The sequence below is a fragment of the Echiichthys vipera genome (genome assembly GCF_963691815.1).
Source record: "Echiichthys vipera genome assembly, chromosome: 1".
NCBI classification, from domain to species: domain Eukaryota; kingdom Metazoa; phylum Chordata; class Actinopteri; order Perciformes; family Trachinidae; genus Echiichthys; species Echiichthys vipera.
This window is the reverse complement of record NC_139826.1, coordinates 18,211,273-18,237,204: the sequence shown is the minus strand read 5'-3', so window position 1 is coordinate 18,237,204 and position 25,932 is coordinate 18,211,273. Positions and strand designations below refer to the sequence as shown.

The following is a 25,932-nucleotide window of genomic DNA, read 5'->3' as shown; positions in this document are numbered from 1 at the left end:
ACAGATCTTATTTCGCTTCAGTGCGGGATCAGTTATTGCTCTATAATAGCTTTGAGTTGTACTGGACGTTTAGCCGACATACAGTAAATGACGTGCAGAACAAAGAGGCATGATGTGTCTTTCAGAGTTTATAGGCCCGTGTCCTACTGATTCCTGTACCTTAATGCCTTTGGTTTACCAGTTTTTAAGAATTCTCAAAGAGATACTCAATTTTGAGGCAGTCCATGGTGAAATCTGTTATTTTACAACCTGTTTTGTGTTTGCTTCGTATTATTAAAATACTAAAGCTGTAAAATGAAGACTGTCAGGTAGTGGCGGTGTGTATCACTTCAATAAAGTCTATAAACAGTGCAAACAATTATCACTGGCAGTCACCTAGTCATTTTAAGGCTGCCAGTAATTGTCCAGCATGACACATAAAAAGAATCTAACCTGGAACGTGCCTCAACTATAAAGTGACCTTTAAAGATTTGTGCATTTTAAGATTTTTTAAATGATATTTTCATTCAAATAGCTGGATGAAATATAATTTGTTGCGAGCGCTTCACTATGAATACAAACGTTGACAGACTAACCCTAACCCTGTGACTGTAAAAACAAATCCGTAATACTAATAAAAAAGCCACAATCTCATATTTCCATGTTCGGTTAGCAATGATCTCATCGAATGACATCTAATCTCTTTGGTCTGATTGCAAAAGCGCTGCTTTTAAAGGCTGCTGACAGCTCAACATATATTAGAACTGGCTAAAACAACAAAAACTTCAGATATAGATTTTCTTACCAATTTGTGCTTGTACTTTACAGGCCTTTTTCATGTCAGACATTTGGACAGGAGAAGCACAGTTGCAGACAATACTACTAATTATTAGCCTAACAAATCTGACAAACGTTTCATTTGTTCTGCATTTACGATTAGTCTGGTGATGCCAGGCTAACTCTGTTCCTTTGATGTATCAGTCAGCATACACAATAATAGGTCCTTGAAAGTGGCACGCCTGTATGTAACGCTGTTTGTAATTACCCAAGGACTGATCGCGTTTTCTGCTAAGCATGACTTAATGTCATAAAAAACACCTGACATTTGATGTCAAACATACATCAAAAATACCCAACACAGTTATTTACATTGGTTGAACCCAACTAAGTACATTTACTGAGTTACAGCTACAATTGGATTCTTGTACCATTTCTTGTTTTCAGCCTCGACTCCACTATATTTCAGAGGGAAATACTTTTAACTGTACTACACAATTTTTGATCAGTTCCACAGTTTATATGGTTATAATATATGGCTCAAATGTTGGCAAGATTAAACCAGTGGTCCCCACCCATTTTGCTTGTGACCCTCTACAACAATAACACTGTGTGGTTGGTGCAACATTTCATGTCCTAATTGTTAGCAGTTATTTCAAAGAGACATTTCCCTCAAAACTTCTCAGAGGGTTTCAGTTAAATGACTATCAAGAGCAGATAGCAGCTTACATATTGACACAACTGTATTAAACACCAAATAATAAATAAAAACAGTCAGTCACAGATGTCATTTTCTGCAGAATGAGTACTTTTACTTTTGATACTTTATGTACAATGTTTAACTAGGTAGGATTTTGAATGCCATACTTTTACTTGTAGTGTGTTCAGGGTTCCTTCACCTTTACCAAAGTCAAATCAAATTCAAGCACTTTTCAAGCATCTCAATGTTCATGCTTTCCCAGCACCTTACAGCTGCATATTTGTATACAGTATAGTATTATTGCACTTGTTCATCACATTAAATTCGATGTTATTGTCCTATAAACAACTAACATGATATTTTGAGAAGAACGACAAATGAAAGGAAAACTAACTTGACTAATGGATTAACAGAAATATAATCACCAACTATTTTTAATAATCTGTTAATAGTCAAAAGTAATTTTTCATGCAAAAATGTCAGAAAATGCTGTTTTCAGTCTCTCAAATATGGAGATCTTAGTGTGTGTTATATAATAATTGCCATCCCATAAAACATAACATTTTGAAGCAGTTTCAATCACTTTATTTAAAATCCAAGCACTTTTCAAACCTTGAAAACACCACACTAAAATGTAAGTGTTTTCAGGAATTTCCAGCACCCATACGAACCCTTGTTTTTACATTGTTTGAAAAAGAAAAATCCGTCCTGCGCTTTACTCGACCGTCCCCTTTCTCACCCCATATTTATTTTGGCCTGAAGTGAAAACATGGAACACACAGTTGGTCAAACATCAACATTTAACATTTATTTGTCATTATTCTGAAAAAATGCAGAAAAAAGACAGATGAACTTCCCTTAAAGTGGGAACAACATATCAGGCAGTTCCTGAGAAAAAGAAAAAAAAACACTGCTCCAACTCTCAGCCTCCCCAGTAATGTTATACAGAAAAGTAACCTAAAATATATGTATGACTCTGATTACATATAAACCATGGATCCATTACTTTCATGTTATGTACAGTGTCATCATAAAATAAGTCTAATTACAGGAATCCCATAAGGAAACAATTTTTAAAGTCACATTCAACCAGTCCACTAGCACAGCCTGCTGGTCACGTCATATACTGCAATCCCGGTATGTCTTCACATACTACAGCATTCAGCACAGAGCTGGAAAAACACAAACTAGTCTACACATTTGTGGATCTCTTTTCACACAGGAATTACCACAGAAACATTTAAAGAGGAACAGATGAGCTCTGTCACAATATTTTAGTCTGATGAATCACATTATTAAATACGTGTTGGGAAAGTGGTTACCAGCCGTTTTAAGCTTGTAAAGGATGGGATATTACAAATGAGACAATATCTATTGGGCATGTTGCCTGGTACCAACACCAAATATATCATTCTTTTATCATAAATAGTATGACAATCGCACCCATTTAACACCAATTTACACAGACTTTTGCTTGACTTATATAATATAACCACATTCTGTTGTTAGTCAGTCATACGATGGAGGACAAATCACGTATTAATGGATCCAGGCCTGGTTGGTCTGCGCGACATGACTGCGATGAGCAGTGTGTACATGATGATAATACTGAGGGACGAAAATGTACCAGCTGATCGATAAAAAGGGAGAATATTAACTCTAGTCTGATCACTGATACAACTGACAACCAGCGTCATCAGGCAATAAGAGCTGCACTTGTTTACCCCCCCCCCTAAGAGAGGAAACTTTTATAGGAAATTATATTCCCTTGAAAAAGGAGATATAACTTTTTTTTGTAATTTTAAATGTTTTTGACAATGTTAACATCATATGAAAACATCTTTTAACACTAGAGCGACTTCATCACAAGCTCTGCTAAGAATGTGGGTCGCATCCCGTTGAAAGCCAGTTGGTATCATATGAAAACTTTCATGAGGTCAGGTTCAAGTTTACAAAGAATCATGAAACTACAAAGATCTCCAGAGGGACTAGATCATTTCTACCAAGATTATGGGTGTATCAGCCATCAAAAAGTAATACAGAAAAAAACATTTTTTAGTAAAGAGAATATAAGATGTCATGAAAAGCCACAATGTATAACTCAAGCTGTGCAAGGGAAAAGCAAAAGCAGTACAAACTAACCAAAAAAAGATATGATGGGCATACAGGAGATAGACTACAGGTCTAAGAATACTGCTAATTGTATAAACTCTGACCCCCGTGTGTGCGCCAAATCAGTGTGATTTGGTTACTTCCAAGTGTCATTTTTGGTCTACTGTTGGTACATGAGCCTTGAAAAGAAGAAAATACATAGAAAATATGAATCCTCTTAAAACCACTAAGCTCAGTATTTGCAGAATCAAGCTGCCAAACAACACCAGTAAAAAAAAGAACGAACATGACTTCAGAAGGCAGATTAAGAAGTTTATAGTTTATTAAAATTCTATATGGTTCAATCTAAATGAGTATAAAAAAACAGTTGAAATCAATGCAAAATTCCCTAGCAAGTGTGAGTGTACAATGTATGATCCAGTGTACTCTACTCATTTCAAGTTCATTACAAGACAGCAATCTTCAACCCTGAAAGCAACTCAGAGAATCATGAGTGTTTCTCAGAATAAAACAATGAACATATCGCTTTTTTGCCTTGCTACCTCTACCTGTCCTTTGATAAACCTCTGAGAATAAAGAAGGGAACTGAATGCTCCAAATCTCCGGCGTGGCCCAGCCACCATGAGGTCCGTTTACAAATCAGAAAAATAAATACAAGCATCCAAATGAGCTACAACAGCAAATATTTTGGAAAATATTTCCTCATGCATACACACAAGCATTCGTCTGACTGATTATGAGCTTTCTAAACCCTCTTATCTATTCCTAACAGTTACTCTTTACAGTGCAACAGTATGGCAGCAAATGGATAGCAGTGCTTTCATTAAAAAAAGGAATGGAAAATAAAAATATATACAACATTATGGAAAAGCAGTAGTTTCATCTTTTGGTCCTGCGTCCGTTACAGACTGCTTTTTGAAAATGCTTCCTCATATCAACAACAGTAGTTTCCACAAGACTGTGAAGGGCTGCGAGGGGGAAAAAATGAAACAAACGTTAAGATCTCAAATGTTACTGACAGGTGGTGTGTGTGTGTGTGTGTTAAGGGCAAAACGCAAGAGTTGTTCCAATGCCAGTATAGGAAATGCCTATGATACTCCCTTAAAAGCTTGATCGGGTATTGGTGAGTATGTGAGTCTATGCACTGATCTGATATCACATGATTGATCCCAGGATGGGGATATTGTTTTGCCGAATCTCTTTAGGCAGAGTGGCGAAAATAAAGAAAGTGAAGGTGATCATGGCAATAGCCAGTGGGACGGCTGGGTGCAGCATTAACGGTGGACCAGTTGCCTGAGGCCAGTAGAAAGAAATGCCCAAATCAGGCCAGTGTTGAAAAAAACAAAACAACGACTTACAAATAATTTAGAAAAAAGTTGTTTACTGAAAGCTGAGTCACTGTCACATGAAAATGGAAGTGGTTATCTGTAGAAAAAAGCTAATCAGGAGGAACAGGGATATTCATTGCTTCATGGGGGGAGGGCTGAATTCCCCTAATAAAACATGACTATATACAGTACTGTACAAATATGTGCTGAGCCATTTCACCAGTTTCCTTTTAAAGCCACATAAGACAAGCCTGCCGTTGTGTGTAAGCATGCTTTGCCATCATTTGCTATGAAAAACATGGGCGGAGTCAAACCAGGGACTTGAAGTGTTTTGGAGGTAATCTTTCAAACATGTAGTCTTTCTAACCAACAGCAAAAGTATGAAAGCAAAAGGCTAAAACTTTATTTCTGATTATGATTTAACCACGTGTGTGACCTGGATAGGGATGGGCACCAAGAAATTATATGAATTTGGTCCTGACTAGCGAGAATTTTGATAAGCTCCTGGACAAACGGTGCTGCTATTGTTATTTGTGGACATAAATTCATTCTAACATCAGGGTTTTCATCACTGAATTTCAAGCCATCGGGTCTAAGCATGGGAGAATGGTTTTTTGATAATGTGTATGTAATGTTAGCGAGTGAGTGGTAAAGACAGTAAATAATTTGTATATAGTAGTGTGTATAGTTTAGTTGTTGGTGATCTGAGTGAACGCAATGGCTGTCATGCAATCACGGAAACTATTCGCCGCCGTCTGACAAAGACTTAGCTTGTCATTAGCGTTTTCTTATCATCTATCTGCATTCATATGCAGTCTCTAGACTCCAACTCCATTCTTGCGGCTTAAGTCGCTAATCGGACCGCAAACAATGACCGCAAATTGTCATCAGACAGATAGCCGATTGATTCTGAGATCGAAGGCGGGCTGACTTTAAGGTGGACCAGCTATTCTTATTTCAATGACAAGATTTGCTCAGCTGAACTTAGTAGCAATCGCTCCTCCTTTCTCAGTATATATACAGGGAACTTGAGAACCAATTTAATGTATCTCTGCAAAAACAGTATCAGTATCGGTATTGATAAAATCTGACACCCATCCCTAAACCCAGACGACTAAAGCATTAAAGCCAGAGGATCAACTTGCTTTCCTTGGAACCAAACCTCTCACATACTGCATGTTGCTTATTAGTGTTTACCAAGAATGCTGCATTGCTCTGTTAAATACTGCAAAATAATATTTTTGCATATAAGTTTTAGTAGGTAATTACATCCCTCAAATACAAACTTGACCTTCACAAATAGCTATTTGCATAAAAACAAGTCTAACCTGGCTTGTTGTATGACTTTGGAGAAGTGAAAGTTGGGTGGCTAATTATCAGTTCCACCAAGTAAAGAATCTCTCACCTGGTTACAACTGAGAACCTTCAGATCCTCCATGGACGTACCCTCCTTTAGATTTCATCTGGGCCTGAACAAGGTCCACCTACAAACATCAAGGTGTAAATGTTTAGTTGACTGTTTGTTTTAATCTGCTGGTTGAGTATTCTGTAAAGAAATCGGAAAACCTACCGATGCCAATCCCAGGCCCATGTCCCCCGAGCCTACATGTGTGGTGTGAACAAAGTTTGTTGGCTCTCCGATCATGGAGCGATCAATCCGTCGCCGCCGTTTCTGAAAGCGAGTAACATGTATGGTTGTCACAATAACAAACCTTATTGATCCAAGTAGGGCTGCATGATAAGAGGAAAAATATCTAACTGCAATTATTTTGACTGATTTTGCAACTGTGATATGATTTACATTATTGGAGGGAAATTTTCAGGGAAGACATTTTTAAAAAGATCATGGTGTCCTTGTTTTGATGATCTGTTCCAAACAAAAAGACTATCTTAAGTCTGTAGAATACGACTTGTCGGCCGGGACGCCTCTGCAGAACCACAATACTTAACCTGTGATTTGGATACTGAACTAGCCCATGTTGTAATTTTGATAAAATTACAATAAAATTGTGCTAAGTCCTAAACCCAAGTGTCATGTCCAAGGAGATGTGGGTAGCTAAATGCCCTACTACTTTCTTATTTCATCTTGAATAAAAAGAGGATGTAATATATATTCCAGGCACGACACAACCACAATGTTTTTAAAGAAACCTTATCTGAGAATGGTATTTCCTATTTGAACAGTTGGATACACAATTGAAGGTACACCAGAGAACACTGCTCTATTTATTAACCTATATTATATCCAAACACACATTTCATATCAATTTCTCACAACGCCACTACATTAAAAATTGACTAAATCAATTTGATTTCATACTCACGGGTTGTGGCTGCTCTGCAATGCAGCAGCTAAAACAAACCCAGAACTCAGTCATTCTGAGGCTGATGAAGAAGCCGCAGCAGTTTCCTCTCTCAGTTCAGACGTCTCTCTGCGTCTGTCTTCCTGTTCTGCGTTACCAGAGCCACAAACACACGCCGGAAACTGATAGACACAGACTTCTGGTTTCTCTGGGGTAAACCGTTGGCACAAGAGCTGTTCTCCCAACACAGGGCAGCACTTTCCTGTCAGCATGAGGGGAGTAGAAAAATAATTTTCACTGAATGCCGACATACTATGGCAGATTAGTCATAATTGGCAAGGTTATCCTTAATTAGATATCTTGATTAGTAACTTGTGGGCACTTTCTTGTAAGGCACAAGTCAAAGGTTGTTGTATACCACCACCTCAAAACATATTTGCAAGTGAATAGCAGCATTGTGTGGTTGATGCCAATTGATTTAGAAGCCAGTTTTGTGCCAAATGTGCCACTCCCTCCCCTTGAGCAGGTTTCTCGTCTGGCAAGACCCACAGATAATCAGGTCAAACCACAACAACTTCTACTTCATACATTTACTTTTTTCAAAATGAAGTGCTGTAACACACATTTCAGGTATTCTGAATTTCTCACACAGAGTCATAAGTTACTCAGTCAGCTACGACAGTATAAACTCATGCTGTCCATGTGATCACAATGTTTCACTTTTCCTTTTGTAAATAATCTCTTGTAGCAAACAGCAGTGTATTATGATTATAACCCTGGGCTTTTATGATCACTGGTGCTTCAGTGACCATCATGCTGTAATTAGCCCCACAGCCATGTTAATGCATCCATTGTAATCAATATCTTCATGGGGCTGAAATAATCCAGAGAATTATTCCATTGACTGGAAAGACAAGAAAATATACAAAAGAAAATGTGGTGCATTGTCTAAAGAAATGGCAGATATGCCTGTGTTTTTGCTTTTAGGAAAACTGGATCTCCAAATAGTCGTTCAGATTGACACACGCATGTGAGACAGAAAGAAACAATTTTATTTTACAGCGGTCTCAAACTGTAGTACTTAGTTCTCCAGGATATACAAATATAAGTGGTTTGTTGTATATAACATTATATGGCAACATCTTGAAAACTGGATCAGGCGTTCATTTCAGCCATTACTGCTGTTAAGACAGGCGGGATCAAATGATCTGCCAAATGCAAAAGAGGTCGCTGACAGAGTAGATTTCCTTAATTGCAACTCTGGCTGACATTGAACTGCAGTGAACTCCTCCATGCAGGTGAATGGTTTGATCAGACGCCAGAGATTGGGCTGCCTAACGTTGATCTTAATGACTGTGGAAACTCCTTAAAAGGATCAGTTACTCTGCCTCTGATCTCGGTATTTACCAACAACTGAACATTATGTAACTTCACACCGCTGCGGCAAAGACGAGTCTGAGCTGATGTCACAGTGCAGATCCAGTGCAGTTACTGATTATATCCCACTGTTTGAGGATTGATTTACAGTGCATTGCTTTAGTAGAGCGGGGTCGTTGCCTGCAGCGCATCAGCGTTACCATCCTCAGCTGCTAACACAGTTAGCTCACAGGCTAACAGCGGCAGGTTCGTGTTTTTCCACTGACAGCTCGAGCTAACCGGGCTAACTGAGTCCGTGTTCGAAGGTGTGACTTCAATGTTCGAGAAAAAAACAAATGTGAAACAAACGAGTGTTCGCGTAACTGTTTCCCAGCGTTATCATAAATGTATTGCCGAGAGTTATTATCATTTTGAGTGAAAAAACTTACCAGATGTCGAGGGGTTTGCCGGAGTGAAAACGATCGCCCGAAAGCTGAAGAATGCACAAAAAACCCAGGAACTACGCTCCCTGATGACGTCATCCGACTTCCGCTGTAGAGCGTGACGGCTTCCGTAGATTCGACGAGATAAACTTCTTAGAATTAATTTTTCTATGGTTTACTGTCTTGGTACATTTTAATCCTTGTTATTATTTCTACATTTACAAATGCATTTTTGGTATTCCGTATAAAAGTTACAGCGCAACGGTTTTCAAAAGGTTTAGGGATGGGGTGCTTTAAAAAACAAACAAACAAAAAATTGCTTTGTGTATAAATATGTGCTAAATATGTATATTTACGCATATATATATATATATATATATATATATATATATATATATATGTGTGTGTGTGTCGATGTGCTTCTATGGATGTTTATATATATAGGCCTATAAATTATATTATGTTACTTTATAAATATAATATGTATTTATTTATAAAAAATGGCATAAGATTTATTATTGTATAGTTAGATTTATAAATTGTACATATGTTAGATAAAATATCTAGATTACAGCGATCATTGAATTGAACAAGAGGTAGGATTAAATAAGTGAAAACTTCTTCCTACTCTATGTTACTACTCCTTTTCAGGCAGAGTATATATGTTGTCATATAAGTTGTTTTTTCCCTCTTATTTGTTAAACTAATTTTAATTTGTGTACTTTTGTATTCTCCTTTTACCATGTCAGTATTATTAAAGAAATACTACAAATTAACTTTGGACACTATGAAAAACTTGAAACTAAAAAGAAGTTTTTGTTATTCCATTCATCCCTTCTTTATGTTTTAATTCAATTAAATTAAATTGTATTTATTGTGCCAACTCATAACAAAAGTTATCTCAGGACAGTTTGCATCATTGTCTTTGTACATTTCAATTATGTTATAATTGTTTTTACATGTATAAAAATATATTTTTGGTATCGTGTATAACTCGGAACCCGTAAGAAAAAAAATGTTTATACATCATTTCAATAAAAACAAATACTAATGTAATACATAAATAACTCAGGACACGTGGGGCAATATTTATCGCGTTGTAAAAGACCGATACAGAGTTTTCTTTTTCTGTTTTTCCATTCTTTGATTTATTTCTTTTTCTTTTCATCCAGTAGCTAAGGCCTTCCTGAGCCACGCTCCAGTTCTGAAGGTGGCGGTAAAGCTCACTTAAACTGTGTTTGCCCACTGCCATAAAAAACAAGTAGAAGAAGACCGCTCTCACAGCGGACCCACGTTTTCAGGACATACAAGTGCTTTGCTGCATAAAGTTGTCTTTGAGACAAGATGAGGCCACTAACAGACGAAGAGACAAGAACCATGTTTGAGAAGCTGTCAAAATAGTAAGTAAGCGCAGCGGACGTCGCTGCTATGCTCGCCTGTTAATAACATACATATTATACAGAGTGTGTAGCATCCGCGTTAGCCTGCGCGTGTGTGTTAGCTGTGTCTTTTCTCCCACAACAGCATCGGTGAAAACATCAAACTACTCGTGGACCGACCTGACGGCTCCTACTGTTTCAGGCTACACAATGACCGTGTGTACTACATGAGGTAATCTATTATACATTAACAGACATGTTCCGGTATCTATTAATGCTTCTTAATCATTTAGAAATGCATGTTTCCACTGTTTTCTGTCCACAGTGAGAAAATTCTCAAGTTGGCCACAAACATTTCCCGGGACAAGCTCGTGTCCGTGGGAACATGTTTTGGAAAGTTCACAAAGACTATTAAGTTCCGCCTGCATATCACTGCGCTGGATTTCCTGGCGCCCTATGCAAAGGTGACTATGGGTGCTCATGTTATTTGTGTCTTTGCTTACATCATTTGCAGCCCTTCTTCTGCTTGTCTCCTGTGAATGGAGGTTGGAGTACGGGATGCATGCTGCCAGAGGCGATTCTAGAGTCTGTTGGGGCCCGAGGGGCCCCTCAAACCAGCATTCATCCTGATCTTACAAGCTCCATTGTATTTTACTTGCAGATCAGTCGGGGAATTAGAAATACTTTAATAATTCCAGGGGGAAATTATTTTCCTTGCAAACTCCAGCTATAGGGGTATCACAAACATAGGTGGTGATAGACAGATGATTTATCCATTCAGCAACCAGTATTTAGAAGAAGAAGAATTCCTTTATTAGTCCCGCAACAGGGGAAATTCAATTTTTTCACTCTATTATTATTTTTCATGTGACACACTGGCCCGAAATACACACACATGCACAACCAGGACGTATATACATGCAGTTAATGGAGAGATGTTAGAGCAAGGGGGCTGCCAGTGACCAGCGCCCCGAGCAGTTGGGGGTTCGGTGCCTTGCTCAACAGCACCTTGGCAGTGCCCAGGAGATGAACTGGCACCTCTCCAGTCACCAGTCCACGCCCCTTCCCAAAAGTTCTCCAGCTGAGAGTTCCCAGATGGATATGCAGAGCAAATGCGAATCAATCTGTCTGGCGGAGTCAAGTTGGCGTTCATCACCATTATGTTATAAATAATCCTGACAATTACAAAAGAAATTGCGAAATGTCAACAATTGTATTCATTTCAACAGTGCACATTTTAGTTGTCATGTTTTTGTTTAAACCAATCATGCATGTCACTTGCAAAGGGAGTAGAAAAAAGGATGTGTGTTGAGTCAAGTGGGGCCCTACTGACCTGGGGCCCCTTGCACCTCTGACTGCAGTGAGGATGAAACAAATATAAAGTGAAGTGACACGTCTTTTTCAGTAGACCCTCGATTTGCATTGATGTCAAACGAAGTCCCTGAAAAGCTTACAGGAAGCACAGTGGACTCAGCAGCAACACAGACCGCAAGTGGCTACAGGCAGGCCATCCTGGTTCAGTCTCGTGTCAATTCTTAGTGTTCTACTGTTTATCTACTGGCACATGACATTTGCAAGCAGGATGTCACACTTCCAGATGCCAATGTCAACCTGTATATACTGATCTTTACTGACACATGCCTCTGCTGCTGTTTGCCACATATATATACGGCATGCCAAATGCACTGTATCAAACTGGTAGCTCATACCATAACAATGTACTAGTGATGACTACTCCCAATATGTAACATACCTATTATTTGTCTGTTAATGAGAAAGTAGATTCCAGTGGCTGTTGTGTCGAATGCATGCAGGAGGTAAACGAGTGGTTTCACCATTCCTTATTCTTCATTAACCACTTTTGAAATTGCAGGCACATATGTATGATCTGATCTAAAAGCACAATAGGGTTTACCAAAGCTACATTTGCTGTAACTATGTGTCAAGCAGACACCCGCTGAACTAGGGTCATCGTGGAGCAGGGTTAATGAAGTAAAATATAGATTACGCAGCTGATCAACATAAATTAATGTATGTAAACATGGCTGGTCCAGATTTTACTGAGGAACCAGATAACTTGATCCTGTTTTTTGAGACAACTTCAATGTTTAAACCTGCATACACACATTCTCTCAAGTTCATTCATCCAACCAGACACTATATGTGGTCAATATTGTTATTTTTTAAGTTTGATGGGAGGTTAAGGTTAGTCAATTATTGTTTTTTTTGTTTTTTTAGGACATTGTGATAACTTAATATTCATTCATCTTCAATGCAACATTATATTTTCTGGTAATCTAATAATAGTTATTGCTGCAGTACAGTAGTTGCTTGAGGTTGATGTACTATATGCATGTGTATCTCTGACAGGCTGTCCTGGGGTTATTAATATTTGTGCAGACAATTTAGTAAGTGGGCAATAGACAATGTTTGTGCAATAAACTTTTTTTTATTTATTTTTTTGGTCAAAATAGAAATCTCTACCAGTAAAATCAATAATGTATACGTATGCATGCATGAATAACTTGCAGCCTCCCGACTTCTCTTTTAGTTCAAGGTGTGGGTGAAACCTGGAGCAGAGCAGTCTTTCCTCTATGGGAACCATGTGCTAAAATCTGGGCTTGGGAGGATAACTGAGAACACTATGCAGTACCAGGGAGTCGTGGTCTACTCCATGACAGATGTGCCCCTGGTAAGTTCTGTCACTATGATGCTGTATGGCTTATATTTCTGCTGGGGCCACTCAAGCCACAAATGCAAGTGTGATTGTTAAAAAGCTTCGTAAGAACATACACGCCACTGAGATGTTGAAAGTGCTGTCTTCAGTTGCATTTCTTCACAACAATAAGTCGATCATTCCCAAGTTGAATGTATCCGCACATACTCCATGTACCAAATGCAAAAAGATTTTGATCTTTGCCCTCGTTCACTGAGGGGATTTCTGAACCAGTTTTGTCTCATTTTGCAGGGTTTTGGAGTAGCAGCCAAGACTACCCAGGAGTGTCGGCGAGTGGACCCCATGTCCATCGTAGTGTTTCACCAGGCCGACGTAGGAGAGTTCATTAGGAATGAAGACACATTAACATAGAGAGACAACAGCTGGACTGTCAAATATCCCTTTTCTTTCTCTGCTGAAATACACACCCAGAAAGGCTGTTTCCTTTTAACAGAAGTGATTGGATCTAGTGGCATCGTGATAGCAGATGTTCCAACTGGCCCGTTTCCAATGCAGTCTAGAGACTGACGCACAGACCTCCCCGCTAATCTGCCATCGACAGGATTCCCAAGTCACAGAGCCTCCTGATCATAGTGGAGGGTGCTTTTGTTTTTCTTTTGTAAATGTCAACTTTCAAATAAATCCACAATGTCTTTATATTTGTTTGTCTAGGCTACAGTGAAAATGTGTATCAGACCAAAGCAGTTATAACAATGAGACAACTCATTTAACAAATTAAACCCTGAATTTATTGAACTAGGATGTCATGAACCTAAATTGTACACTATCTTCAAACATGATTAATAAGGAAAAAAGAAAAAAAGTTTCACTGAACACAAGAAATGACAACTGTATAAAACATTTGATTTTAGGAACCAAGAAAGTGGTGGGAAAAAGTCCATTGTAGGATGTAGTTGATCCACTTGAAGCCTTCCTGAACCACTCAGATCTGGTTTGTCTTCTTCAATGTTCTCCACCTGTCCTTAAGGTTGACATGTGTTCTGTCGCTGAAGGAGTAATATGACTTTATCTTACTCCAGTTGCCCTCTCCAAATTTTTTGACCCCTTCTTTCAACTTATTTGTCTCACTCTCACTCCACATCTGCAACACAAAAGGAACATCAGGTTACTTGGTGTTTCATTTTTGCATGGTAATACAATTTAGACTCTGAAACTCTGCTTGTATGGTGCTTTCATCAGACATCTGAAAGTTGCAGGATGCCGACAAACTGCTGAATGATTGTCTTTGAGGTTTGAAATTCCCATAATATACCTTTTGAATGGTGCCAATTCTCAAGATTGCTTGCAAGCACAAATGCACCGCAACAAATTTGCTACAGAATTTTAGAATAATAAGTCTTGTTATGCTTACCCTCTTCCTGTGGCCGGAAATTGAATAGGTGCTATCATTGTGTGATCCTTTGGGAAAAACGGATATATTACAACTTTAACAAGATTGTCACAGGATTAATTAGAAGCAAATATCTGATGAAATATTACCTGTAGTCTTTCTTGGCACAGCACAAGACTCTTCATCGCTCCATGTTTCCTTACTCTCCTTTGCATTAGTAATTAGCAGTTTCCTATAAAGAAGGGCAGGGTCTCTTTTTAGGATTGGCACTGTGGTTATGGTAACTGATAAGGATCATCAAAATATGTAACTTTACTTTTAGACACCCGAATGCATGCTGAATTTAGTTCTAGTGAACTTATAAAATACTTTCTATTGCTGCATGTTATTCTTGAATTTTCTCACAACAGGTGAGTCATTCCAGTCCGAGTTAAATTTACTTACCATTTTGAATGTGAAGGACCTTTGTCTTGGACAGAGTCCTTGTGGGGAGTGGAGCTCTTTTGAGGGACTGGGTGAACATGGAGCAGATTGGATGAGCTACCCAATGGAGAATCTGTGTAAGAGAGGACATCTGGAGCCCTGCGTAAATACATAGTGTATAAAAATGTCAGTCACTGAGCCATAAACCAAAACAATGAAATAAATGTAATTGGACTTGCTTGCTGTGAGGAGCGTTGGCCAGTTGTTCACGAGGATTCCAAACTGGGCTTTTGCAGGAAGGCAAAGACTCCTGGGGCTCTTCCTGATCATCTGATGACGACGACGAGGACAACCGTTTTGACTTTTTGGAGTTACTGCATAATGAAAGTGGAGTCTCAGTCAAGATTTGTCTAGGAAAGGAGGTTTCTGATTTAACAAGGAGGCACCCTCACACACAGCGGGGCTCCAGTGTGTCATCAAGCCATGGTTGTAGGCCTGCCTGAAATACTTAACCCAAAAAATTTGAAAAAAAGTGTTCAATGCTCTAACTCCATAATTCAGTATTACATGAATTACACTATTTGACAGCAATAATCTTCGGACATGTAAAATGTGTTTTGAATCAAATCTCTGAATTTAATTTACCCGGATTTTAAACAAAAACTGTCACCTCAGCTAACCAGTGCCTAGTTGAAGTCCCCAGACTCCGCCATACATTGGAAGCTGTCTTTAACCATAAACTTTGGAGTAGACAACCTCTTGAAAGTAGATCATCCAGTTCAAATTGCATTTTTCAAGAACAAAAGAACAAATGCTTAAAGCGCAAACTGAAATGTGCAAAAGGGACTTGTAGTGTTTGAGTTTAATTCAAATGGTTCCATTCAACTAGTCCTGGAACGTTTTGGTTGGAAATTATTTTAAAATTGAGCTTTTTTTTTGGGTCAAAAAGCAAACCAACTGCAGGACCACTGTAAAAGAGTTTCTGGGTTTTTGGAAAGGTTTCTCAGGTTGAACTTGAAAATGGCCAACAAAAGACCAATCAGTGGCCAGTAGAGAGACCATGCTATCTGTTAACTCCTAACTAACTTTGGTTATGTCAGTCAATGCTAACATTACAGCCCTGTGTTCTCACCAACATGGCTACACATTACACATTTGGACTTACCTGCTTAATAAATTGTTGTACTTGTTCTGGTGTTTTCCCTCAGAGACCCTCAGAGAGCTGCAGGGGCCCTCATCACTGTCTTCCAAATTAGTCAAGGCACTGCATGAAAAAAACAAGCAGTTTGAGTAGCGCACTCTCTGAGCAATACAGAACCACCAGCAGTCCACTCATCATGAAAATCAATATCATATCAAGTGATCTGATACTGACTTAACTGCTGTTTTCAAACTGTAATAATTCAGTTTCTCCTTGTGTTACCCTATTTTTTACAAACTGGAATTATCATCATACTATTTAGTTATTTCAGAACAAGTATTTTGAGTGCTCTGTACCAAGACATGTAGTTGCACTTGTGAAAAACTGTTAGCTTGCAGCATGCTCAGACAGGCCTTCATTCCACAGGTGATAGTAGCTAAAAGCTACAGCCTGCCTTATGGCATCAGTCAAAACCACCATCTCAATGAGTTGTGAGACAAGACAGGAACAGACACTCAAAACGTGTGTAAACAACCAAATCTATAGTAATACATAACTGGTATGATCAACATTCCTTAACTTCAAGGAGAAATCTATGCAGAAGTGTTCTGTGATCATCTTGTAAAAGATGACTTCTGAAAACAGCCAAAAGTACGTTTCTCATTTTTTTTTACCTGCTGCAAAATCTGTTGGCCTGTCTGCGGATGTTCCGTGTGGGTACGGTAACCTCACTGTCTGATACTGGGCTTTGCAGGTCTTTTTCACTTGGTATAGCCAGTGACTGTGGTGGAGCTTCTGTTCTGACATCAGTCTCAGGTTCCTGTGTAGCTGGTGAGCACTGGGAGCCCCCTTGGCTGTCTGGCTCGACGACCAGTCGTGCCAAGGTGTAATGCTTCACTGAGAGCGAATCTGCGTGTGTTTGAGGAACAGCATCTGTTTGTGGTGGTTGGTCTGCCGGAGAAGCCTCCATGGGGCTGCCTGAATCTCTCTGAAATAGCCCATCCAGCTTTGACTCCTGAGGAGGTGAGAGGCGCAGGGAAAAATCTTTTTTTCTTCCCTGCCCCTCTCCTTCAACTTCTTCCTCCAGCTGAGCAAATGTTCTCTCATCCAAACCTGCAGCCAAAGCGTTGTAGGCAACTTCCAGCCTGGACCTCTTCATTATTGTACATTTACTGGCAGATAAGACAGACAAGAATAGTTGGTTATTTATGCCAGAGAATAAGACAACCTATTAGCTTAGAATATGAAAGGTTCCCATATAATGGCACTGGGAACCACTGCTGTTATGCAGCCTAATAACGAGATGGCTAGAGAGTATGTCATATGAGGTTGTGTGACATAATAGATGCTTTGGCAACTTTGTATTTTAAAAGATAAGAAGAGCTTGTTTGAAAGTAACAGAGTGAAAGAGAGAGAGCCTACCTTGGTATAAACTGGGCCGTGTTTTTTTGTGGACTAGAGGACGGGCCTGCTTCATCTTGCTCATCGGGCGCAGCTGCCTTGTCCTCTTGCGCCAGTCTTCCATCAATAAGCTGTGCTGCTGCCTATTATACATACACAAAGCAAAAACACAATAATATAATATAAAAGACATTTACTTCACCAACAAATCAACAGTATTGCATCTGTGTACTGCAAATGCAAGCAAGACTACTGCCTTCTTTAGTGGGCAATAGGCTCAATCCCCATTCTGTAACCTCAAACGTAACTCACATGTATTTAAATTTAATCTTCAAGATGATTACTTTAACAATTGAATACGCTTCAAATAAACTTGTAATCAGAATATTTGCGCTGTTGACAAATCAGCTCTCAAGGAAAATCAAATCTCGAAACCTAAAACTTTATGATTCAATAATCATGCTTATTTGCAGTCGAAATATCCTCTACATACAAAAAAGTAAGAAGAAGAAATAAAGAATATTTAAATTTTATGAGCTTTTATATTGTGCTTAATACACAGCAACAAACCTTGTGGAGAAAGGGAACAGTGAATGAGCAGAGACTCTTACAAAAGGCCAACATCTCTGTCTTGAACCGTTGGAAGTCGAACTGCTCGGCGAGTTCATGCATTTCAGTCTTCTTATTGATCAAATCCATGAATATCGCTTTCTACAGAGAACACAGACATTCAGTATTGTGACACACACGGCATGCACACATCTCAACGTAAATATCTAAACTGCTTAAATGAACTTAGAACAATATATCTTTTCAGCATCATCTTCAAAAAATGTATAGACATGCAAAATAGATTGGTTGAATTATTATTATTATTATTTATCTGATAAGAATAGCCTGATTTTATTTTACACAGAGATCATTAAAGAACAAACAAACTACAAGATGTAATTTCCAAAGAACTGTTGCTTAATCTGCTATTTGGCAGCAGCGTATATCAACGTACATGCAAATCTCCATATACATTGTCAGAAGTAAGATTAGGTAGGTAGATATTTTTTACAGACTTCTAAAGACTAAGCAGAAGAAATGCATTTATTAATTTCTGTTGAGATGTGTAACATTAACTCATCAAGGACATAGCTCTATAACTGGAACATTCAACAAAATCTAACAACTTGTCCTTGTGATATTAATTAGGCTAGCCCAGCATCTCTAAACCTTTAGGTTTTTGATTAGTGTAATACTATTACCCTGGTATTGAGCGACATAAAGTATAGATAAATGCATACACATGTGAATAGACCTGAATAGAGCCAGCAAGCTAAACTGATTCTTCAAGAGGTTGGACGAGAAGGCTGCTGCCCACCCATCCCCTAGTAGCGTCTGCGGTTTCTCACATGGTCATTGATTCAACACCAAACACACCAGCCATCACACCTCAGGAGGTGAGGAAATAAGTAAAGCAGGCTCTGCAACAGCTCAAGGGTTCTCAAGAGATGCACTACTCAGTTGTGTGACATCTGTCAGCATGCCTTTAAAGGGGCTCTACTGGAAATACAAAAAAAAAAAAGTAGGCTGGGATTGTCACCACGCGACTCTCATCCCAATACATAAAATAACGATATTTTTTATCACTGCCACATGCACCAACATGCACACACAGCCAGACCATCTATCACAACAGAGAAACAGTGACTGCCTTCTCTGCTCAGGTTGCCGAGACTCCACTATATCTATTCATAAACAAATATAAATATATATATATATATATATTATATTAATATACAGCATATGATATGTTATTTATAAAAATTGTATAAGATTTATTGTAGTTATGGTATTGTAGTAAAACAATTACTTGTTATGTAGAAAGGGTAGGACAATTTAACATGCTTTATTTATTTATTTCATCTATTTTGAACTAATTTCATTTTCCATAATTTTTCTTTTTTTCCCTTCTGCTTCTGAAATGAATTTAAAAGAAAAAAAAAACCCCGGAAGTAAAACGGTTTTCATTACCAGGTTATGTACATTTTATTATTGAAATAGCATCACATGGATGATTATGATTCAATACCCAAAATGAACGCTGCCACCTTTCTTAAGACCATATTAATGGAGTAACCAAGAGAAAGAAAGTTAAATGCTGACTGAAATTACAGAGTTATTGAGGAAAGGCACTGTTTTAGTTATATCAACTCACCTTGCCAATCATTGGTTTAGGAAAGTGTTTGACCAGCATCTCTTTTGCTTTATCAAACTGATTGTTCTTAATGAACATCCACACCATCTAAGGACAGAAATAAAGAATGTGTGCTAAATCAAATATGATAAAACTTTGAGAGCAAGTATCTTCGAACAAATATAGCTTTTTTTTTTATTAGGCAGTCCAACTATGTAAGCTGATGTATCACACACACATTTTCAGACATGCATGCAGCATTCACATTAGAATTTAAGCCATAGCTTTCGTTTCAACAAGTGTATAGCTCTGTGTCAAAAATAGTTACAAATAAACAAATCAACATAAAACACTTACCATCTCCTTAAGTGAATCACATACAATCTTGAAATCCTTCTGTGGCATACTGCATTCCTCATTCATGTTTTCCAGCAACAGTAGGGCTGATTCCAGAGGAGTGAGGGACTGGTCCAACTCAAATGACATGTCTGGAGGAAAAGACAAAGCATTATTATTCACTGTGGCACTTGGCTCACACTATGCTAGTAGGACTGGATGTATGCTCAACTATTGATTTAGGGAAAAGCCTTGAATTCAGTTTTACAGATGGGTTATAACGATACACTTAATCATCTGACAAATATGTAAACTTGTTATACAAAGTCATCGAAGACTTAGCTCCACCACCACTTGTAGCCTTTATTGACAGAAGAAGCATTACTAATCCTGTCACTAGAGGGTCTTTAAGAGGAGATTGCACGATTCTGTTGCGAAAAAGTGCCTTTGGCCAGTCAGCCTGGTGGAATATAATTCCAATTCACATCAGACAACAAAACAATGTCTAGATCTTTCAGTGCGTGCCCTGCTTGTTTTTGATTTGTGGTATTTAGGATGCCTTTTGTGACACCTTGGCCAAGGACCACACATGAAAAATATCTGCTTGGCTAATTCTGGCATTTTTTACCATCTGTATCTATTATTTACTCTGTGTATTTAATGAATTGCACTGTCCCTTTTTTTAACTTATCTAAAATAAAGAAAAATACTAGTAAACCAACACTAGTGAACAAACTCAAACAACTCCTTTGGTTCAGCTACGGCCCCTTTTGTATGGAAAATGCATCTGTGACAACAAATTCTGCAAATGGTATGAATATTTCACGGTGGGGACTTACTTCAAGGTGCATGGAGAAGGCAATGAAGTCTGAAACTCCAGAGACACTTGTAGTATATAGAACAACTTTATTGTTAGACTGATGTGCTTCGGCTTGTGAAGACTTGTGTCTGTCTAACAATAAGTTGTTCTATAGACTACAAGTGTTGCTGGAGTTTTGACCTTTTCATGAATAATTTCACACCAACTTCTAACAGGGCATTTTATTTACTGGTAGGCAAGTAAATATTACACAGCCTACCTTAATGTTTTCTACTTTGGACGGATCAGAAATTGTAAACAATAAACATGGTTGACAAACCCAAGAATAAGCATGGTTGACAAAGATAAAATTATATGATGAATGTATATGATGTCAATCTTACCAAGTTTTTCACCGTCAATTATCCGGGAGAGAAACTGCAAGACTCGAATCTTTGTTCGCATGACATCAGTGATTTCCAAAGGACGGTCCAAGACACCTGCAACAAGACCACAACAATACATGTTCAGATAGAAAATAAGCAGTTCACACTCATAGAAGCTATACACATACATTTCGAATCCATTTATTACTGTTGGCCAACTTGAGGAAGCAGTAACGTTACTGAAGGCATACTTTTTTTTTTTTACATATTAACTAATAATTCTCCCCATGAGTTTATGGTCAGGACAAACCTTACAGATATACAGAGGTATGCATTTATAAAAAGGGCCAATTTAGCATAGTAACGTTACGAATGTTTGTGAGAATCAGGTGTAACGTTACATTGTCCATTAAGCAGTGGTGGAACGAATACCACACTGAAGAAATACTCTGTTACATGTAAAAGCCCTGCATTCAAAATGTTTCTAGTGTTTCTAAGTAAAAGTACACAAGTAAAGTAGTATAAAGTAAAATAAAATGTAATTACTCAAGTAAAGTACAAATACCTCAAAATTATACTTAAGTACAGTACTTCAGTAAATGTACATAGCTACTTTCCTCCACTGCCAGTAAATTAATCTCCCCTTGAAAAGCTTAACTGTAAATGCACTGGACACAACCGACGTAGCGTTCCACTTGTAAAAACAACAACAACAACAACAACAACAACCAGTTAATCCGGTAACGACAAAGTCGGTCGGACACAATGAGCTCATATTAACTAATGCTGAACTATCTACAGTATAGTCGGGGAGCCAAAGTCTCAAAAATGGGTTGAACCTGACATGGTCTGCCATATATTTTATTTGTGTTTTTTTCTGTTAACTTCGACCCTAAGAGCCAATAACTGGAGGGTCTGCTCTGCCGGAAGTATCGCGAAAAAAATTGTGGCCATTTTAATGTATGTGTCCTTTTTATCAGAAAAATGTGAAAAAAAAGTTCCCCCCTCAAATCGTCATTGGGTTGGGTAGGCTGTCAGTAATTGCATTCCAGATACACAGAACACGTGCTGACAACATCCACTGAAAAAATGACTATTAAAAAACATTTCTACATGATTTTGCATTGATTTAATGCAAAAAAAAAAGTTTTTTTTCCACTTTTTACCATACTTCCATCCTTACTTCACTGACAATCAACTATTCCCACAAGTTATGACTTCCGTCAATGTGCCATTCGTTTCACAAAACAGTATAGTCTTTCAATAGAAAAAATTATATAAATCCAATCAAAATCAATGATCTGTGATGATTTCACTACTATTTCACAAATGATATCTAGGACCTTCCAGGATCACAACCTGGGTGGACAAACTGGTCAACTAGCTGCTGGAAAGCTACAGGGGGCGGATATAGCAAAGAAAATCAGAACCTTGGTTTAAGCGTGGCCAGGCAGGTCAATTGGGGATTTTTTTAACTTATAGATATCATTATGAAACTCTGCAAGTTGACTACTAACATTAAAACAATATTTTTTTATTACAGTATTTACCAAAATGTTTGAATAAATAGGCAAATGTGGCAATATCTTACTAGTTTTGCATACATTTGCATATCTACAGAATATAACAAACAATCTAGACATTGGAAAAAAAAGTTAATTTGTTTTAAATTTTGACAACATATGCAGTCGGTATGGAAAGTATTCACACCCCCTTAAAATTTAGTTTTTTTCTTATTGATGTACACAGCACCCCATTTTGACAGAACACAGACTAGTAGAAATTTATTAAAAAAACAACTGAAATATCCCATGACCATAAATATCCTGACCCTTTGCTGTGACAGAGCAAATAAGCCATCGAGACAGTTTTACATCATAAACTATTAACAGAGAAATCCTGGAGACGTGGCTAATAATGATTAGCTCGAGGCAATAAGCTGAAAGCATCAAAACGGCTTTTTTAACCACTAACACTGCTCAAAATAACGGCAAACGTATGTATTTAATGTTTCCAGGCCACAGCAAAAACTGTCACCTACCTACCTACCCTGTAGCCCCTTCCGGTAACACACGCCCCCACGCGACATTTCGGTGCTGTGGGGAAATTTGCTGTCTGAGACTTTTCCAAACCTTTTACATCTATTATTAACTTATATTTCAACAAACTGCCACAACCCACAAAGTTTTGCTGGAATAAATCATCACTTTTAGATTGCATTTGGTAATCGACTTGAATGGACTTTACTATGAGAGGAGCTGGTACCGGGGCCAGTTGGTAAGTCTTTCAAAACACTCTTTAAATAAACTCTGGGTTCACTAACTACGTTGTCAATGCTTCTTTTTTCTGTGTGGGGATGCTTATGCTACTGTAAAGGTTTAGTGTTATTTTGAGCAGTATTAGTGGTTAAAAAAAGCCGTTTAAATGCCTTCACTGTACTGCCCCAAGCTAATCCGTGTTGTCGGTGCTGTCAGTGACTTTCCTGGATTTCTCCGTTAACAGCTGTTACACGAAACGTTGTTTCTCGATGGCTTATTTGATGTATGTGATTGCCAAAAAAGACCATGGGATGATGACGCCGGAATTACACTTTAATGTCAGTAGTCAACTTGCAAAGTTTCATAATGATATCTATAAGTTAAATATAAATCCCCATTTGACCTGCAAGGCCACGCTTAAACTGAGCTTCCGATTGTCTTTGCTATATCCGCCCCTTGTAGCTCTCCAGCAGCTAGTTGACCGCCCAGGTTGTGATCCTGGAAGGTCCTAGATATCATTTGAGGTGAACCTTTTACAACATTACATTAAAATAATTTCCACCTGGATTATTAAAGTGTTTCTGATGGCAGTCTTTTTAAAAAGGGGGATGCCTCCTGGGTAAGTAGCCTAAAACTGTATTGAGGTTCTTAGCCTGTTGATCGGCAACTAATAGTGAAATCATCACAGATCCATTGATTTTGGTTGGATTGTTTTCGCGATATTTCCGGCAGAGCAGACCCTCCAATTAAAGGTTCTTAGGATCAAAGTTAACAGGAAAAACCCTAATAAAAAAGTATGGCGAACCATGTCGGGTTCGGTTTATTTAGCTTTTGACTACCGACACTTACGCTAGCTTGGCGGGGAAGTGAAACGCCGTTACTTACTGTCAAGTAAATGTCTTATGTCACAGAAGTCCTCGTACTGGTTGTTATCAAACCGCTCTAGGGCCAGAACAAAATAGAAATCAACTACCCAGCGGTTGACCGTAGGCTCCACATCAACTGGGAGGATGTTTACACTTCTTTTTGCCGCCATGTTCACACACCATCGTCCTCCTATTCTTCTTCTTCTTCTTTTTCTGGTTGGCGGGCGGGTTACGGCTACGACCGTTAGCCTACTTATAGGTGCGCACCGCCCCCTACTGTACAGGAGTAAGTATCATGAAAGACTGTCAAGTTTGTGCCTGGTTCACTTTACTGCAGGGGTCTTCCACGTGTTTTAGGCCTTAGCTGAAAGAGAGACGAAGCAGGACCCCCTACTACAAATATTGTATTAAATTGAGTTGCATATAAAAACTGGGCCTAACAGCTAAGGTGGCCTAAAGCCTACACACAGCTTTTATGGTGCATGAAAATAAAATACATTTTTGTGCCACTGAATGCATTTGATCATTTTATTAACATTGTTGGCATGGAAAACACATGTCAAGTACAATACCTACAACAAAATATACACAGCAGGTGCGAACATTTCATTTCAAGCTTGGGATCTATATATCTATCTATGTCAGGGGTGGGGCACCCTGCTCCTGGAGGGCCACTGTCCTGCATGTTTTAGGTTTCTCCCTGTTCTAACACACCTGCGTCTAATGTTTATTAAACCCCTGACAAGCTTCGGCTGCTTGATAACGAGCAGAGCATTAGACCCAGGTGTGTTAGATCAGAGAGAAACCTAAAACATGCAGGACAGTGGCCCTCCAGGAGCAGGGTTCCCCACCCCTGATCTCTATCGATAATTATATCTTTCCAATCTATCTGCAATACATACAACAAAATATACACAGAAAGTGCAAACATTTCATTTCACGCTTGGGATCTATATATCTATCTAGTTTTTTTCTTTTGCGTAAACGCAGCAATCCTGGCAAAACATGACAACACATTCCTGATCAAACACTAGCCATCCACGACCCGTCAGCCATTTGGCATTACATTTTCTTTTCTTCGTTTCTCTGTCGATATCCTCATCCCCTGCCTCTTTCCTCTTCTCGCCCCCAGAAGTCTGTCTCAACTCCCTCCTCTTTCAGTCTATTTAGTTTAATATGAACTTTTTACTTTACTAACGTTAGCTAACTCCCTCCTCTTTCAGTCTATTTAGTTTAATATGAACTTTTTACTTTACTAACGTTAGCTAACTCCCTCCTCTTTCAGTCTATTTAGTTTAATATGAACTTTTTACTTTACTAACGTTAGCTAACTCCCTCCTCTTTCAGTCTATTTAGTTTAATATGAACATTTTACTTTACTAACGTTAGCTAACTCCCTCCTCTTTCAGTCTATTTTCCTGCTTCGGCTTCCTTCCTTGTGTTTTCTGTTGGACCGTTCGTTTCCATGGTTTCTCACGCTTGTTTCACTACAAACTGCGCTCAGCCAATGGGCGTATGAAACGTCATCACGTAGCATTACGGCACAGCGTTCATGGGAAATGTAGGAAGTGCCGCAACAGGGATAAATGACCGAGAACAGAGGCTTGTATCATGCATGTAATGCCTCATACTGTACACCACTAGCCAAACTGGCTAGTAAGTTATTATTGACACCCGCTGAAATGAAACCCTA

At 38.5% G+C, this 25,932-nt stretch overlaps 3 protein-coding genes across 3 annotated transcripts; 1 reads left to right on the top strand and 2 right to left on the bottom strand.

Moving 5' to 3' along the window:
- Positions 1–3,867: 3,867 nt before the first annotated feature.
- Positions 3,868–9,068, bottom strand: cdc42se2 (CDC42 small effector 2). Its single transcript, XM_083915818.1, has 5 exons — positions 9,005–9,068; positions 7,221–7,461; positions 6,467–6,568; positions 6,302–6,380; positions 3,868–4,536 (listed from the first exon to the last, which is right to left on the bottom strand). Exons 2-4 carry the CDS (start codon positions 7,272–7,274, stop codon positions 6,306–6,308), a joined length of 231 nt encoding a protein of 76 aa, XP_083771944.1. The 5' UTR covers positions 7,275–7,461; positions 9,005–9,068; the 3' UTR covers positions 3,868–4,536; positions 6,302–6,305.
- Positions 9,069–10,261: 1,193 nt separating this feature from the next.
- On the top strand, positions 10,262–13,730 carry nip7 (NIP7 nucleolar pre-rRNA processing protein). Its single transcript, XM_083914700.1, has 5 exons — positions 10,262–10,398; positions 10,523–10,609; positions 10,703–10,841; positions 12,929–13,069; positions 13,346–13,730. The coding sequence occupies exons 1-5, from the start codon at positions 10,343–10,345 to the stop codon at positions 13,463–13,465; spliced, it is 543 nt and encodes a 180-aa protein (XP_083770826.1). The 5' UTR covers positions 10,262–10,342; the 3' UTR covers positions 13,466–13,730.
- Positions 13,731–13,828: 98 nt separating this feature from the next.
- On the bottom strand, positions 13,829–24,434 carry terfa (telomeric repeat binding factor a). Its single transcript, XM_083930284.1, has 13 exons — positions 24,259–24,434; positions 21,134–21,229; positions 19,952–20,082; positions 19,616–19,702; positions 17,980–18,120; positions 17,431–17,552; positions 16,683–17,180; positions 16,033–16,131; positions 15,107–15,241; positions 14,889–15,026; positions 14,594–14,676; positions 14,466–14,512; positions 13,829–14,195 (listed from the first exon to the last, which is right to left on the bottom strand). Exons 1-13 carry the CDS (start codon positions 24,407–24,409, stop codon positions 14,037–14,039), a joined length of 1,887 nt encoding a protein of 628 aa, XP_083786410.1. The 5' UTR covers positions 24,410–24,434; the 3' UTR covers positions 13,829–14,036.
- Positions 24,435–25,932: the final 1,498 nt, after the last annotated feature.

Coding starts and splice junctions, on each gene's coding strand:
- terfa (XM_083930284.1), bottom strand. CDS start 24,409: ATGGCGGCAAAAAGAAGTGTAAACATCCTCCCAGTTGATGTGGAGCCT. Junction 21,230..24,258: donor CATAAGACATTTACTTGACA/GTAAGTAACGGC, acceptor GTCTTGTTGCAG/GTGTCTTGGACCGTCCTTTG. Junction 14,513..14,593: donor TGTGCCAAGAAAGACTACAG/GTAATATTTCAT, acceptor TTTTTCCCAAAG/GATCACACAATGATAGCACC.
- nip7 (XM_083914700.1), top strand. CDS start 10,343: ATGAGGCCACTAACAGACGAAGAGACAAGAACCATGTTTGAGAAGCTG. Junction 10,610..10,702: donor GACCGTGTGTACTACATGAG/GTAATCTATTAT, acceptor TTCTGTCCACAG/TGAGAAAATTCTCAAGTTGG. Junction 10,842..12,928: donor TCCTGGCGCCCTATGCAAAG/GTGACTATGGGT, acceptor CTTCTCTTTTAG/TTCAAGGTGTGGGTGAAACC.
- cdc42se2 (XM_083915818.1), bottom strand. CDS start 7,274: ATGACTGAGTTCTGGGTTTGTTTTAGCTGCTGCATTGCAGAGCAGCCA. Junction 6,569..7,220: donor TTGCAGAGCAGCCACAACCC/GTGAGTATGAAA, acceptor ACTCGCTTTCAG/AAACGGCGGCGACGGATTGA. Junction 6,381..6,466: donor TGGGCCTGGGATTGGCATCG/GTAGGTTTTCCG, acceptor TGATGTTTGTAG/GTGGACCTTGTTCAGGCCCA.